Raw genomic sequence first — 16386 nt, forward strand, 5'->3', positions numbered from 1 at the left:
GCGTGCAGCAAGCACTGCTTTGCGCAAACGCTAAACTTAGAAATGCTTCCGAACATAACGCTTGGAAGAGGGGTTTTTCGTTGGGGCGCAGGTCTGTCCGTACCCGTGCGTACAGACCGTAAAAGTAAAGAAGTGTAAAAAGCGTAAAATCCCGTGTGTACAGACCACTTTTTTGTCAGCTTCCACGTGATGTGGTGTCTCATTGTTGTCAACCTTGTGATGACGTGTGGATGTAATTGAATTGACAGAAGGTGTTTGACTGGCCATCTTTTTGAGACGGTTTCATGCGCGGTGGGACGACCTATTATCACTACACGTTAGAGCTGTCAAGTGACACGAACACAAAATTCGTTGTAGGAAGTATTTCTAACATCGACGATCAGAGCTTTGCTCGACATGTGTCTGTCTCAACACAGAATAGCACCACCACGGCAGCCTGGGACGTAAAAGATAACACTTTCATGAGCGACTAGATCGCAAAAGGCGAACATGAACGAGATATCACGCATTTATAACTTCCCCTCTAACGCGTTTATTGTCAATCAAGAATATGCGCGAATGGAAATACTCTTCATGCTGTTTCGTAAAGTTCTTTAACTTTTGTTAGCTTATTAGAATTAGAATATTTGCAACAAAGTTGCCCGGCTTTATGGTCATTAACTCACGCTAATACTCTAGGCATATCCAATTCCCTTTCTTGTCCCTGTTTTCTCTGTCACATATGCTTTGAACGCCCCAATAACGAACTCCTAAAAAAGTTCAAGGCGACTAAGCTGACAATCTCAGGATCTCACGCAACATAATCCATATCAGTCCACCATATCAGTAACCGAGCGTCAACGCCCCCCCCCCCCCCCCCCCGGATCCCCGCGGCATGACGGCCAGACCGACCGAGGGCAGCCGGTCGCCGCCCGCCCGGCGCCGCTCACCGCCGCTGCCGCCCCCAGCCGCTGACCTTATCGCTGACCTTATCGGTGACCTTGTCGGGCGGCGACGGCGCCAGCCTGTGTCTGGCAACCCGTGACCTTTGGGACCATGTGTGCGGTGTCGTCTGGCCAGGCCCGGCGTTGACACAGTGGCTGGCCATGTTTGGACGGCGGCTCGTCGCCGACGACGGGTCGCCGCCGGCGCCCCGGCGCCTGCAAAGGTCACCAGACGTCCCCACTTAGGGGCGCCGGCTCGGCGGGAACGACGCGTCCTCGTCTGTCGGAGTTCCGTCCGGCACCGCCAGTCCAGTGACCACCATTCCTTTGAGCTGATCTGGAGCTTCATGAATTGTCCGTCCTTTCTATGAGCTGATCTGGAGCTGTATGAGGTGACCAACCTTCTCTGAGGTGATCTGGAGCTGTATGAAGTGATGCCCTTCCTATGAGCTGATCTAAAGCTGTATGAAGCGTCTGCCCTTCCCTTGAGCTGATCCGGAGCTGTAGAAAGTGGCCTGCCTTCCAGTTACCTGATCTGGACCTGTTTGAAGGGACTCCTGGCCTTTTCGCGCCTGACAGGCTTTTGCGAAAACTGAAAAAGAGTGCCATTGCGTTACTTCATTTGGGACTTTAACTACATCATGTTACGTGATCTCTTCAGAATGATCTGAAATACTTGGTCAAACGATTTCAAAGCCCGTCTTGCCGTTCCTTCTTGGCTTTGCGTATGTCCGCAGAGTGAGACAGACGCGAGCCAAAACATGAATGCATCTACGCGATCCGTGGGAATATCCACATCGCAGCTTTTCCATTTCCAGCACCGTAACCAGCACCAGCACCATCACACAAAACGAAACAAAAGTGAGTTGATCACAGGACACGCGGCATGTCCGATGACAGGCTGCAGCACATCCGCAAATTACAGCCAGCTTAACACTGCTACACGGAAGACGGAAATCCCTGATTGACGTCTTGCCCGTCACATCTGGCAGCAATCTGTTGTATGCAAAGGCGGCTCAATGCACGTGGATTCTTCAGGTGGGCTCCGCGTAGGCGCAGACGTGTGTAACAACAGACTACGAGAGCGTTGAGCATCCGTCCCTCTTATCCTCTATCTTGCCTCATTCTGCATCCTGGCGACACCCCGCCTGTCCGGGGCAGGCTGCATGCGTCAGCCACGAGTGGGCCGAGAGACCCGTGGGAAGGGGACCCTGACCGGGTACCAAGCGTGCATGCGCGGGTTGAAGCTTGGCTGTTGCCCCCCCCCCCCCCCATGCGCATGCAATTCTGCCCCACCGTTAGCCATTTTCCTTCATCCCATAGCCCTGAAATGATCATGTCTGGTCGAAACGGCTCGAATCCAAAAATAAACTAGACCGAGAGCGTTGAACGAATGGAATGGTTGGGGTGGGAGCATTTGATTATCCAGAGCGCTACATGTCCTCGACGCCGAGCGCCCTTGAAGCAATGTTTCACGTTTGAATGTATTAAAGCAAGCATTAGATATGATTAAATATGCTGACTTATTACTATTGGTATACTTTTAAGTGGAAAAGGCTGCTCTAGACAGGGCAATGGCTATGTTTAGTAAATATGACACTCATTACGTGATTAGACAGTAGTGCTAGCATTATTCCTCGGATAAAACTAGGAGAAAGGAGATATAGTTCGGTTGATATTTCAGAAACATGCCTTTGTCGAAACCGTACTAAAAGTGCTATTGTCTTGATAAAGGCATGTGGCCGAAATATTAACCCAACTTTCTCAACATTCTCCTGGTTTTCTCAGTGGAATAAGACTAATACTACTGTCTTATCTATGAGAAAAGTGCTCCTCTCTAATACACTGAACAACTTACGGAATTTCAATGCGTGATTGTTTGATCGCGTAATCACGTGATCACGCAATAAGTTTTGTTGCCTAGAGAAACCTTTTTTACTCAAAAGTGTACCAACAGCTATAAGTGAGCTTATTTCATCATTTCTGATGCTTGCCTCAGTATCATCAAAACCGTAACATTTTCTAAATTGAACAAGGACACCAGTTCTGATGCAGCACTGATTTTGTCAACAGTTGCGTTGCGCCCTTCCCTAGACGGAATCGACCACATGATGGCTCACCCTGCAATGCACACCTGTTTATTAAATCAGCTTTAGGATCAACTCAAATAAGTCTTGGAGGGTTAAAGCAAGGCTGAGACGAGCGTCGCTTCAAGTGATCTCTGTGAGCCGGATTCAAAGTCAGCGAACCAGTCAGCTTTCAGACGGTGTTGGAATTGCATCGCATGCGAAGTCAAGCAGCTCTGAAAATAATTTTGCACATTCAGCAGACTACTTGGGAAAATTTGATTCGCACAGGGCTAAAAATGCATCGCAGAGTGTCGATATGCCGCGCTTTTGCCACGCAAAGCTCTAAGAAGGAATTTTTAGAAATGTAGCCGTACGTTTCATATGTATGTGTGTCATTGGGACTGTACGAATATGGCTTCGCTTGCCTCTCACCCTGACAGGAAGGGCGGGCACTGCGGGAAATCGAATCCCGTACCTCGGGTTTCCCAGACGCGTAGTAGTTAACGCAGACGCCTTAACCACTACGCATTAACGCCGACACGTTAACCGAGGGTTGTCAAATCAACTCCCCCCCCCCCCCCCGGAAACAGTAGGCATTGAAACGGAGTGTTCCACATTTGTATGGGGGTTTTCAAACTGAAATAGTCATCTTGAAGACCATTCGGTGCAGTTCACAGCCCTGCCCTTTTTAAGACCCAAATTCCCCTAGTTCCTTAGCTTCATGCCCGCAAAGTGTGCAGACGATTTCGTGGAGTCTATTTTAAGGTCACCCAGGCATCTATGACACCATGATAACGCTTTCCAAATCTTGCCATTCCACCGGCCGTGCTGCGATCAAGGCCAAAACAAATAACGTTGTCGAGACTTCCGTATGTAACTTTCATTTCAGTCAACATTTCGTGACTTTAGTGAGCACGATTTCCAGATATAATGGTCATCAGTTGGCTTTCAATTAGTGCTGTGCAAGGTACGTTGACGCAACGAATCAATGACGCATTGAGGAGCATTTTGACTAAGCAGCGAAATTTTGTCGTTAATAGCAGCCTTTTTCACTTAAATGCATACCAACAGCTATATGTAAGCCGATTTAACCCTATCTGATGATTTCTTCAATGTTTTCCAATACAGAACATTCCCTCTAAGTATCACACCTCACGCAAACGGGGAGCACTCCACGTGACGTCATCGCCCGGGCTCCTACCGCGTGACGTCACCGCTTGGGCTCCCCACCGCGTGACGTCACTGCCACGGGAGACGGGACGGGAGACGGATATTCGAAATCTCGACTACGCATCATGTCCATGCAATTGGGAACAAAGCGGGGTATGTGGGGGGGGGGGGGGGGGCTAAAATCTGGAGGTTTTATTTAATAGACAAAGATGCACAACCGCTGCCAATACCCATAGCTTTTTGCGAAGCCCACCTATGGAAAACTGATCGAGCAGGCAACGTTCCAAGATGACTTAGTCTCACAGCGGTGAGCTCCTCTGTCAATCGAGCCCCTTCGTGTCCCCTTTGTGTCCCCTTAATATTCCCTTCATGTCCCCTTCGTGTCCCCTTCGTATCCCCTTCGCATCCCCTTCGTATCCCCTTAGCGTGCCCTTCGTGTCCCATTCGTGTCCCTTTCATGCCCCCTTCGTATCCCCTTAGTATCCCTTTCGCATCCCCTTCGTACCCTCTTCGTGTCCCCTACCTATCCCCTCGTGCCCCCTTCGTGTCCTCTGCGTGTCCCCCGTCGCAGTCCACGCCGGAAGCCGTGCTGATTCGTGGGCACCTTGACACGTTCCCCGGCGCCCTCACACGGCACTTTTTCGCTCTCACACAACATAACCGGTCCACTGTGAAGTTTATTGTTTGTGGCCACTTCTGAACAAGAAAAACATCAGTCTCCACTGTATGGCGGTCTGGAGGAGGACCGTGCTGACGCGGCGGCCCGACCGGGCGGCCTGCGCTCGGGCGCCGGCGGCCGGCATAGGTCACACAGGTCACGCAGGTCACACAGGTGCCGACCTGTGCGGCCGGCACAGGCCCCTGGACCAGCCAGCGGGCGGGGTCCCGGGCAGAGCGCAGACAGCGGCGGACAGCGGACACGTGCGGACACGTGCGGACACGTGTGGACACGTGCGGACACCTGCGCTCCGTGTCCGGGCGCGGCCGGGGGTCGAGCAGCTTCTGGCCGCTGTGCGAGACCGAGCCGGTGGCCGCTTCGGGAGGGGGAGGAGGGAGGTGCGCCCCTGACCACGAGGACAGCGTCGGTGACGCGGGCAGGCGGGGTCGCGGTGGGACGAGAGCGGACGGGGACTCAGCGGTCCAAACAGGGCTCGGACGTGAAACGGGACGAGGATCGGGGACAGGATCGGATTGGGGACTCGCTCAGGATCTGGCGCGGAGGTCCGGGCAGGAGGGGGGCCTCGGGCAGGGTCCGGGCGATCGCGGTGTGGTTGTCGCTGCCCTGCTGGTCAGGACACGGCGCAACCCGGCGACACCACACAGCGTCGCCCGCATTCACAGCGCACAGCGCACGGCCGCAAGCACAGCGGAAGCGAACAGCAAGGCGAGTAAAGGCCGGCCGACAAGCAAGAGACGGGAAGCGGAACGCAGAGCTGTCGGCGCCATCTGCGTCATCAGCAGTCGCTTGGACTGTGTATGTACAAACAGACGAATCACAAACAGTTGACGGGCACCACGAACACTTAGCTGCACAGGTATTAACTAAATAGTCCTACACGACTGATCGACTCACACGTATGTACAGCACAGTATCCGCCCGCGCGCCGGGCGCCACGTTTCACCGCTTGAGCAACATAATATTCTAGTTTTAGTACTGCCGGAGGGACAGAACAGGGGCACAGGAAATCGACACGTAATATGGTTGACGCCGTCGGACGACTGTTTCGTTACGTTACGTTCTTTGCAGCACTCGGTTAGATGAAAACAACAAAACGCGAGGCAAACATTGCAAGCCCGCTCTTTTTGTACGCTCTCCGGAGCCCCTGGGAGAAGGGTACGGGTGACCTCCCGTACCAAACTAGAGATAATATTATTCAGCTGTGACTAGATGTACCAAACGGCGGCCCACGCCTGCGCGAGCCGGAATATCTCCGACGCGCCGACCAGCCTTGCCGACAGCGCGAGTGCAAGCTCGCCTCGACCAATCGTAGTTCAGGACCGGCCCGGACGTGGTTCGTGAAGCCACCACCAGGGCCGACCGACGCCGCTGCACTGTGGCTCTACTGTTCCGCACTGGGAACTGCGGTCAAAATCAAGTTTGTACAAATATAGGAAAATATCTTCCAACGCAAAGATATTTTGAACACTAAAAACGTCCACGGCATAAACATTCCCTGCGGTGTCAAGCCGTGAAAAGGCGGCTATCTGCCGATAGCTGGCCCTCTCGAACTCTCTCGCTCGCTCTCGTTCACGCGCTCTCTCTCGAGAAAAATACTCGCTCTCGCCGACCGGTGGTCGCGAGACCGCCTCAACACCAAACAGCGTTTAATAAATATCACTTGCATTATGCATCAGCTGCATCACGCGCGCTCCCCTCACTCTCCGCCAAAGTCTTGGAATTCAAAATTAACGTGTGCTTGGTCTTCTGAGCCGACGGTCGGCTGCGGCGCTTGTCTCTACGCGTTCACTGTCTACTGACTAAGCATCTTTGGTATGGACGTGGGGCCGGCTGCCGGCCGTGCAGACGAATCGGCGCCGAGCGAGTGCAGCAGTGAGTCCAGCTGCTGCACGCTGGCGGCCGACGGCAGGGCGGCGGCCGGCGCCTCCGCACTTAACTCGGTCGACGAGTGGCACCGACGCCAGGGCGACACCTGCCGGCGCGACGCGCAACCAGTCAGAGCACCGCCAAACAAGTGAGCACGCGCGCGACCGCAGTCAGACAATGACAGACACGGACAGACACGGACAGACACGGACAGACACGGGCAGACACGGACAGGCACGGGCACGGGAACGGCTGCCGACGACCGCGTGATGGCTCGGCAAAAATTTATCTAAAAAAAAAATGCTGCGGAGGGAGCAAAACATTAGCGCAGGACGAGCATAACAAGACCTGTTTCTACAGCGCATTGGCCACTTTTTCGTAAAGAAGCACCTCTTCAGAGTGTCCTCCTCCGAAAAAGAATGGAAAGTCTGCACGGCGTCGGGATGAGAACAATTGCCGGCCGCTATCAGCCAAGAATTCAGACGCCATACAAGCGTGCTAGCCATGAGTATTTCTCAACGCACGATGGCAACAGCCACCACCACAGAGCCACAAGGTGACCCATCACCGCCGCCGCTCTGGTGCAGCGGGACCCGACCAAGCGCCGGGTAGACTGCGCCGCCCGACACGCGAGCGCGGCGGCACAGCCGGCCACCAGGGGCCGCCGCCGCCGCCCGACGAAGCTCACCTGTTGGTTCCGGCCCTCCGAAGCTGTCGAGTGGCGCCGCGACGCCGGTCTCATCGCCGCACCGTTTTTTGAACCTGCCAAGGCGACCGCGCTCTTTTCGTCTCCTTCCCGCCTTTTTCTGCAACACGGTCGGCGTTAGGACCGGCGCGGAGGGCGCGACACCGCGATCGGCGTCCCTCCCAGCATCGACGACGGTATCATTTCGACGCAGCAGCCCGTCAGTACGCCGCGTTCTTAAGCACATCGGAGTGGCAGACAACCTAAGGTTTCACTTTTGAAAATGGAAACATAGCTATGCGGATGCTCCTGCATGTCACAAGAACTATAAACTTTCATCACTGCAGCTCGCTGCCGAAACCAACAACGTAGTCCACATCATGTCCACATCAGCTTCGCGCGCATTCCGTAGAGCGACACCAAGCTTGCAACACACGCTTGTCAGACGGGACTCCACCGTCGCCTGGCAACCAGGCGCGCCGCCGCAAGCACTCATGCGTGACGTCACCGTCATGCCGTGACGTCGCATGGCCGTTACCTGTACGTGCAAAGTACGGCAACGAGCACGACAAACAGAAGCAGGAGGCTGAGGCCGGCCATGACCAGAACCAGGGGGCGGTACTCAGCGGTGGATATTGCCGCAACGCCGGGCGCTGTAACAACATGCGGCGTTAGACGGGCGTTAGACCGCCGTGGCCTGTTAGAGAGCTGGCGGCGGTGTTATGCTGCGACACGTGCGGACTGTTAGAAGCTCACGCGACGTGTTGGGGGTTCGGACCTCAGTGACGTCAGTTTTTGCATCAGTGACATCAGTCACGTTGCATCAACGGGTCTTTCGTCGCCAAACTCCTTACAAACGCTCGGCTATGCCCCCCCCCCCCCCCCCCCCTCCTCTTGCCGATGTGGCCTGACGCGGCGTACACCATCGCCGGGCCGACCAGGGAGCGGGACATTGACAGGGACAGGAGCGGGAGCGGGACAGTGACAGGGACAGGAGCGGGAGCGGGACCATGACGGGGGACAGGAGCGGGAGCGGGACCATAACGGGGGACAGGAGCGGGAGCGGGACCATAACGGGGGACAGGAGCGGGAGCGGGACCATAACGGGGGACAGGAGCGGGAGCGGTACCATAACGGGGGACAGGAGCGGAGCGACCATGACGGGGGCGTACTCTGTCAGGATGACAATGTGCAGCGTCTCTGCGGGAGGCTCGGTGGACGCTGCAGCGCTCCTTCCAGCAGAGGGAGCGTAGCTGAAGCTAGATCCCCGACACCAGCTGGATCCCCGAGACCAACTGGATCCTGAAACCAGCTGGATCCCCTACACCAGCTGGATCCCGAAACCAGCTGGATTCCCGATACCAGCTGGATCCCCGATACTAGCCGAATCTCAGTGGACGCCCCACATACAGGGCCAGGGGGCCAGAGGTGCAGCGAAAACTGCCTCGAACACCGCTTGATATCACCGCCAGACGCATGCAGTGACGTGCAGTAACGTGCCGTTGAGCATGCTCTGCACGGTGCTCTGCAACCTCCGTGTGACTTCGTGTGATTTCGTGTGACTCCGTGCGACTTCGCAGATTCCATGTGACTTCGTGTGACTCCACAGACTCCGTGTGATTGTCATGCATGCCCGGGCACCCGGCCCCACATGCAATGCGTTTTCGTGGCTGGTGCATCTGCGCTGGATATCTCTGTGTGGAGCTGTATTGCTCCAGCTGTTTGCACACCTCTGTGCGAACAGCTGGAAATAGGGATACTAAGTGTGCTCTGTTGAGGCGACAATGTCTTGTGGGACGAGGGAAATTCAGTCCCCGGAAATACATTCAGCATGTTGCGCAATCTGATGACTGAAAACCTGGACACTGGTTCGGTGCTGGTGAACAATAACATGGAAGCTGGGATTTATGCTGGCGAGCTCCACGCTTATGCTCTGACGACGAGGAGCTTCAACACGCTGACCTGGTTCCTTTGGGGGTGGAAGGCCTGGGGCAATTGTACTCAGCACTATGCTCATTTGGCTGTGCACACTACAGCTTGTGGATTGGCAATCCCAAGGCGTTGGCTATGGGGAGGTTTCCTAAGTTCTCCTGCAGGGTTGGGACCAAGGGGCCCCATTTAACGCAAGTTGAGAAGAAAGTGGTCAAAATTCGTGGAGACCATTTTGCTGTATTTCTGAGGTAAATTTGCCTTTCTGAGCCCCCAGATTACTCTGCAAAAGTGCATTCTGACCACAACGGTGTTCAGCTTGATCCCTCCTACGATGCGAACACGATGCATTATGGAATTTCAGTCCCATTATAACAGACCCAATCACTAAACACGTGCCGTTTCCGCAATACCGGCCAAGGTGGCTAACTCTTCTCACGAACCGACAGCGACGAGCGTGCAAAACTACACACGTCATACGACAGCCAAAGCCACTCTCAAAGCGCCGGGCCACTGCTGTGGCCTTGACCTGACTGCTGGGGTCACGCTGGTGACACCTGGCCTCGGGTCAGCCGCGGCCAGCGCCGTCAGTGCGCACGGAACCAGCGGCAACCACCACATCGGCATGCCGAGCCAGGACGGGCGTTCTGAGGCCCGCGACCCGTGGAAACGTCGACCTTAACGACTCGGGGCATGCGGACAGCGTTACGCAACTTACGCCGCATTCACACACGTCATCCCCAATAGACGGAAAGCATTCTCTCAGTAGCCTCCAATCCCAAGGAGTGGCCACGACGAAGAACTGCAGGCAGGCGGACAGGGTCGTCAGACGGCACGCGCGCTGGGGCCCGGCACGAGAGGAAGAAACACCCGGCCAGCACCCCGCGCCGGACGGCCGACGCCCGTTCGCGCGATTTTCAACAGCTAACGGGAGCGCGAGCGCCACGATCTGGCGGCCACAAAGCGGAACACCGCAGACCATACGATGTGCGCAGCAGTGCCCCCCCCCCCCCCTCCCCCTAAGTGGCAAGCCGGCCGCCGGTGTCCGACAACCAGACAGCTACGCCACCTCCCCTCCCCTTCCCCTCCTGCGGCACGGCGGAGCCGCGGTGCCAGCCTCGTCTGACCGAGCGCGCCCGCCCCGCGCCGACGCCCTCCCCTGTTTACCTGATCACTTCGCGGCGACGTCCCAGGCTGTCCTCTAAGCGTGCAACAAACGGAGGTTCGTTTACGCGCGCCCTGCATGCAGAGTGCGTGGCCTGCACACTCTGTCGCCGCGCAGTACATTGGTCACCAGTGCCTAACGGGAGTGCGCCTTCCACCGGGAAAGCTAAGCACCGAATGTAAATGACGAGTTCAGCTCTTCACGTTCTGGGACGTATAAACTATCTGGTGTAACCCCTTCTGTTAAAGATCACGCCGAAATGAAAAGTGGTGAGAGTTTTGGAAATGTCTTTTAGATTGGCCTCTTGATCCACGGAAAATATGCGAATCATCTTGAGTACAAATGTATGCAACACATTCCGCGGAACATTTGGTAGCGGTACCGCTACCTCAAAAGCAGCGGCAGCGGTACCGCCACCTCATACACTGTTAATCCGTATCAAATGCCTGATCCACAAAATACTTTTCAGGGATCAAAGGACTGCTGCGCACCACACTGATATCCACGGCGCGTACTCGACACGAATGGTCGTTTCCATGATGCTGAGCTTTATCATTCATCGAAAATCTTAAAACGCTGCAATAATTTTATACTAAATGCCTGTTACTTAGCTATGATCGGTGTTCTCATTGCATCTAGTCAAAGCATGGAACACCGCCCGTTTCGGAGAGAGGGAAAAATGTGCGCAATCAAAATATCGAGTCAAACACGTTTAATCCGGCACCTGTGGGGTCATAATCATGTCTGTCCAGCGAAATTATGACGCATATGAAGGTTATCAAGCTGGAGTATAGTATCACTCTCAGTTGTGAGTACCATAGCTATTCCCAGTGTTGGCTTAGAGGCACATCTATGCAACATGGACGCCATCAGATGACAGTCTTGCAAGCCTCTTAAACAGGCCTACGGCCACCATGCCACCACTAGTCAGGATATGGTTCTCACTCACGCTGAGCACACAAGACTACCTCCATGTTATTAAAGCGTTCTAGAGACTATGTTGAGTGTGCTCGGACATGTGTACATGCAGGCAGGCCCGTCCCCCAGCCGCCCAGGTCTGTCAGCGGCAGTGAGTGAACGCGAGGCGGCGGCGAGCGAGCGCCGGCAGCCATTGTCACCGAGCGGGGCACATCACTACCGGCACCGGGCTCAGGAGCCGACGGCAGCGGCTCTCCGGCGGCACCGGCCGGAGAGAGAGAGAGAGAGAGAGAGAGAGAGAGAGAGAGAGAGAGAGAGAGAGAGAGAGAGAGAGAGAGAGAGAGAGAGAGAGAGAGAGAGAGAGAGAGAGAGAGAGAGGAGAGAGAGAGAGAGAGAGAGAGAGAGAGAGAGAGAGAGAGAGAGAGAGAGAGAGAGAGAGAGAGAGAGAGAGAGAGAGAGAGAGATAGAGAGAGATAGATATAGAGAGAGAGAGAGAAGAGAGAGAGAGAGAGAGAGAGAGAGAGAGAGAGAGAGAGAGAGAGAGAGAGAGAGAGAGAGAGAGAGAGAGAGAGAGAGGAGAGAGAGAGAGAGAGAGAGGAGTAGAGAGATAGAGAGAGAGAGAGAGGAGAGAGAGAGAGAGGAGAGAGAGAGAGAGAGAGAGAGAGAGAGAGAGAGAGAGAGAGAGAGAGGAGAGAAGAGAGAGAGAGAGAAGAGAGAGAGAGAGAGAAGAGAGAAGAAGAAGAGAAGAGAGAGAGAGAGAGAGAGAGAGAGAGAAGAGAGAGAGAGAGAGAGAGAGAGAGAGAGAGAGAGAGAGAGAGAGAGAGAGAGAGAGAGAGAGAGCGAAGAGGATAGAGAGAGAGAGAGAGAGAGAGAGAGAGAGAGGAGAAGAGAGAGAGAGAGAAGAGAGAGAGAGAGGAGAGAGAGAGAGAGAGAGAGAGAAGAGAGAGAGCGAGAGAGAGAGAGAGAGAGAGAGAGAGAGGAGAGAGGAGAGAGAGAGAGAGGGAGGAGAGGAGAGAGAGAGGAGAGAGAGAGAGAGAGAGAGAGAGGAAGAGAGGGTGAGGGAGACAACAGAGCGATGAGAGCGAAAGGTGGGGAGGGGGAGAGAGCCTACACATTCGGTTAAGTTCAGGGCCGGTAATGCACTGCCACCCATGTGACACTGACCGCCGTTCACATGCCCAGAGCGCAGGAATGAGCTACAGCGGCACACTTACGTTTTATCGTGACCACTGCCGACAGCTGACACCGCACGCCCTTGTGGCCCTCGTCACATCTGAGGGGCGGCACAAGACGCCGGTGAACTTGTGAACACGCACCCTGTGGGTCGCTTATCTTAAAGATAACCTTGTGAACATGCACCTTGCGAACATGTGTCGTGTTGGTCGGTTATGCGAAGTCCCGAACATGTACATTGCGATCCCCTTATGAAGGGTCCCATGATCCCCTTATGATCCCCTTATGAAGGGTCCCATCCTAGGAAGGCGTACAGTGGCGAAAACGCGTCCAAACAATATTGATAAGGTCACAGCATTGGCGTCGAATTCCTGACTCAGTTGTGCGCCTCGCTAAAATCCCACAAGCATCCCATCTTTAAGGTAACGTATCGTGACCAGCGTAGAAAGCATACAATTACCATTCCATTTCAAAACATACCAAAACATACCCTACCATTACAGCCATAGCAGCATGGGAGAGTGTTGAAAGTTATATATATATATATATATATATATATATATATATATATATATATATATACCTTTCATATATGTATATAAATATATAAATATGCGTATATATATATATATATATATATATATATATATATATATATATATATACATAGAAGCACATGGGAAGTTGCATTATTCCACAGAAAACGTATTCTGGAAGCCTGGAGGCTATGCTGCGTTCCGCTAGCCCCAATCAGGTCCGCCATTAGCCTTAATACCCCAATAGTCCCCATAGCCCCCATAGCCCCAATCAGGTCCGCCATTAGCCTCAATAGCCCCCATAGCCCCCATAGCCCCAATCAGGTCCAGGGCCGCGGTGCCATCGGCGCCAGCAGCCCCGCCGCGTTACTATGTGATGCCCGCCGCTTACTTACTCGCACACGTACTCGTTGACAGCCCGGAACAGCGTACAGGTGGCGCCGTTCATACAGTAGGGGATGTCGCACGGCTCCCCGACCAGCTGGACGTCCGCTGGAAGGTCATGCGGAAGGTCACACGAGGGCGTGACGTCAGCGCGCCGGTGTGGCGTCGCGCGCGAATGACCGCCGGGTTCGTCGCCAGATTTCGTGCGATCGTTTGCCAGACGCAGCGTTGGAGCGATGCCAGATGACTCACGCTAACCATCACCAAATCTCCCCCAGTGATCGTCATGGGAGACTACAGCTGCGGTGGTCGCATTGGAACGGGAAAAGTTCACAACTATGGCAATTCAGTCGGGTTATGGGCGTGGCGAAATTTAAAGCTTGGATGACATGCTGAGAAAATGAATGGCGATGTTTGGCGGCAATAAAAGCATAAAATACCCAAATAATTTTATTGAAAGCAATGGACGTTCAGCATAAGAAACAAACGCCCAAGCAAATGAGACGAAAATCACCGGTATTTTAATCTCCGTTGTAGAAACAACAGAGGCAGTTTCACTGCCAGCCAGCATTCCCAAACCGCACTCAACCATTCTGAGCATTGCAGTGATCAGCACCCTCTCTCTAGCAGCTGCATGACGGCGGCGCGGCCCGGCGCGGGCGCTCGGCCCGAACTGGCGGCACCAGAGTGACGCGACCCTGCCGCCAGAGGCGCTGCACTCACAGGGTCGGTTCGGCATGGTGACGCGAGACTTCTGGCTGCGTGAGCCGTCCTTGTTTTTGGCGCGACACACGTACTCTCCGACGTCACTCTCTGTGGCGCGCCGGATGATGAGTGTCGAACGCATCAGCCTCTTCCGCCTGCGGGGAGCGAGAGAGCGCGCCACGTCAGCGAGGGCATGCCATGACGTCATGACGTCACACATCACGTTGTGTTATGGTGAGCAACGTCCCGATGCTAGACATCGTCACAGGTCACGATCAACATAGTGAGGCTAGACGTCACCATGACACAATGCCGCCGAATCAGACGTCATCATAACACAATGTCGCCACATCAGGCGTCAGAATCAAGACATAATGTCGTCACATAAGACGTCATCATGACCCAATGTTGCCAGATCAGATGTCATCGTGACACAATGTTGCCAGATCAGACGTCATCATGGCACAATGTTCAACGTCATCATGGCACAATGTTGCCAGACCAGACGTCATCATGGCACAATGTTGCCAGACCAGACGTCATCATGGCACAATGTCGCCACATCAGAAGTCAGAATGAAGAGACAATGTCGCCACATCAGTCCCCATCGTGACACCATGCCGCCACATCATGTGCCACCACAACACAACGTCACAACATCGTACGTCATCCTGACACAATAGTGCCTGAAACAAATTCGCAGAAAATTATGTGATCGCTCATCAGTCCAGCATCACGAAATCACACGTCATCACTGAAGACTATCACAATAGGCAACACCAGAGCACGATTCGACATCAGGTTTGTCGGATCCCAATATCGCATCACACATCAAAGCCCGATATCCCATCACGTCACCGCAGCATGGTCTCACTTTACACGTCACCCCGGCATAAAATCACCTATGTGACGCTATCACCTAAGTGACGCTAAGTGAATCACCTAAGTGACGCTATGACAACCCATCTCACGACATAAAACGCCATAAACATTCGTCATAAATGTTCATCGTATGCCATCAACATTTGTCGAGTTTTGCCGCCACAACGTTTGACATACACACGCACGCCATCGCACCAGTGGACTGGAACAGGTGCAAACTTATAACGTGATTGGAGGTGACCTCTTCCCACGCAAATAAGTCCCGGCTCATGCAGCATTCAGCCTTCAGTGAACCATCACAAAAAACCCGCCGCTGATTCCGCTGCCAGGACGTGCCTCATCTATCTCCTGGCATCGTCGCTCACCGCAGCGTCCGCACCCCAGGTGCACCTTGACCTCAACCCCCGGAGCATCCCCTCCCCCCGTGCTGGCAGGCGCCTCCGCCGGAAGCCGTCACTCCACTTTTCGATCAGCTTCAGAATGCTCCTCCGCGGTACGGGCATCTTTGGCCACATTTTCTCATCTGGGCTAATCAAAATCAGCCCTGCCATCTATTACCCAAACGTCAAAACGTCAGCCTGTTCATAATCTCCGGCGCAAGTTTCCCCCAGACTCGACGAAGTGCCAGCTTTCAGCCCCGGTTTTTGACAGGTCCGTTATTTACAGAATATGGTGCAAACATTATAACACGGGATTGGACTATGTTGTCGCTAGGGGCTTCGGCACCGCCGCGTCGGGTGGAAGGACGGAGAGTAGTCTCCCGACTTTTGCTACATTTTCAAGTACACGCATTGCGAATAGAGTGCATTTAAAGCAGTGTCTTAAAAGCCTCGATCTATCGCTGGTCCGAGCCTATTAGAGCCACTGCTTGCAACCCACTTACACTTGGTGACAGCACGATGAAAACCACAATGTACGGAACCACTCGCAAGTTGAAATGCATTTGAAACAGCGCTTTTATTACGTGTCCTTCATTTCGGCGGCAACACACGTTACCCGGCGTCTGACGCTCTTCCCTCCCGGCAGAACACTCACTTTTTGTTTTTGATGCGTACTCGTCGTGATCTTCTGATCGGTACGCCATCTTTGAACCACGAAATCCGCATAGGGGACGGACTTCGGGCGTTGCACTTGAGCCGCAGGCGCTGATTCGGACGCAGCTTCACATTTTTCATCTTGGCGACGCGCGGGGAGCGACCTGCAGCCCACAGAGGTCATAGGTCAGGTCGTGCTCGAGCGCGGCCCGCGCAGGCAGACAAAGGGCACGTGCACTGAAACACAGGCTAGAGCAATGCAACGTAA

At 54.1% G+C, this 16386-nt stretch overlaps 1 protein-coding gene across 1 annotated transcript; it reads right to left on the bottom strand.

The window, feature by feature from the left end:
* Positions 1–4834: 4834 nt before the first annotated feature.
* Positions 4835–16276, bottom strand: LOC119094383 (pro-neuregulin-2, membrane-bound isoform). Its single transcript, XM_037217448.1, has 7 exons — positions 16120–16276; positions 14221–14357; positions 13509–13605; positions 12619–12677; positions 7931–8045; positions 7396–7513; positions 4835–6813 (listed from the first exon to the last, which is right to left on the bottom strand). The coding sequence occupies exons 1-7, from the start codon at positions 16257–16259 to the stop codon at positions 6634–6636; spliced, it is 846 nt and encodes a 281-aa protein (XP_037073343.1). The 5' UTR covers positions 16260–16276; the 3' UTR covers positions 4835–6633.
* Between the last annotated feature and the right edge of the window lie 110 nt (positions 16277–16386).

Source organism: Pollicipes pollicipes, unplaced genomic scaffold (genome assembly GCF_011947565.3).
Source record: "Pollicipes pollicipes isolate AB1234 unplaced genomic scaffold, Ppol_2.1 Scaffold_1600;HRSCAF=1878_pilon_pilon_pilon, whole genome shotgun sequence".
NCBI lineage: Eukaryota > Metazoa > Arthropoda > Thecostraca > Pollicipedomorpha > Pollicipedidae > Pollicipes > Pollicipes pollicipes.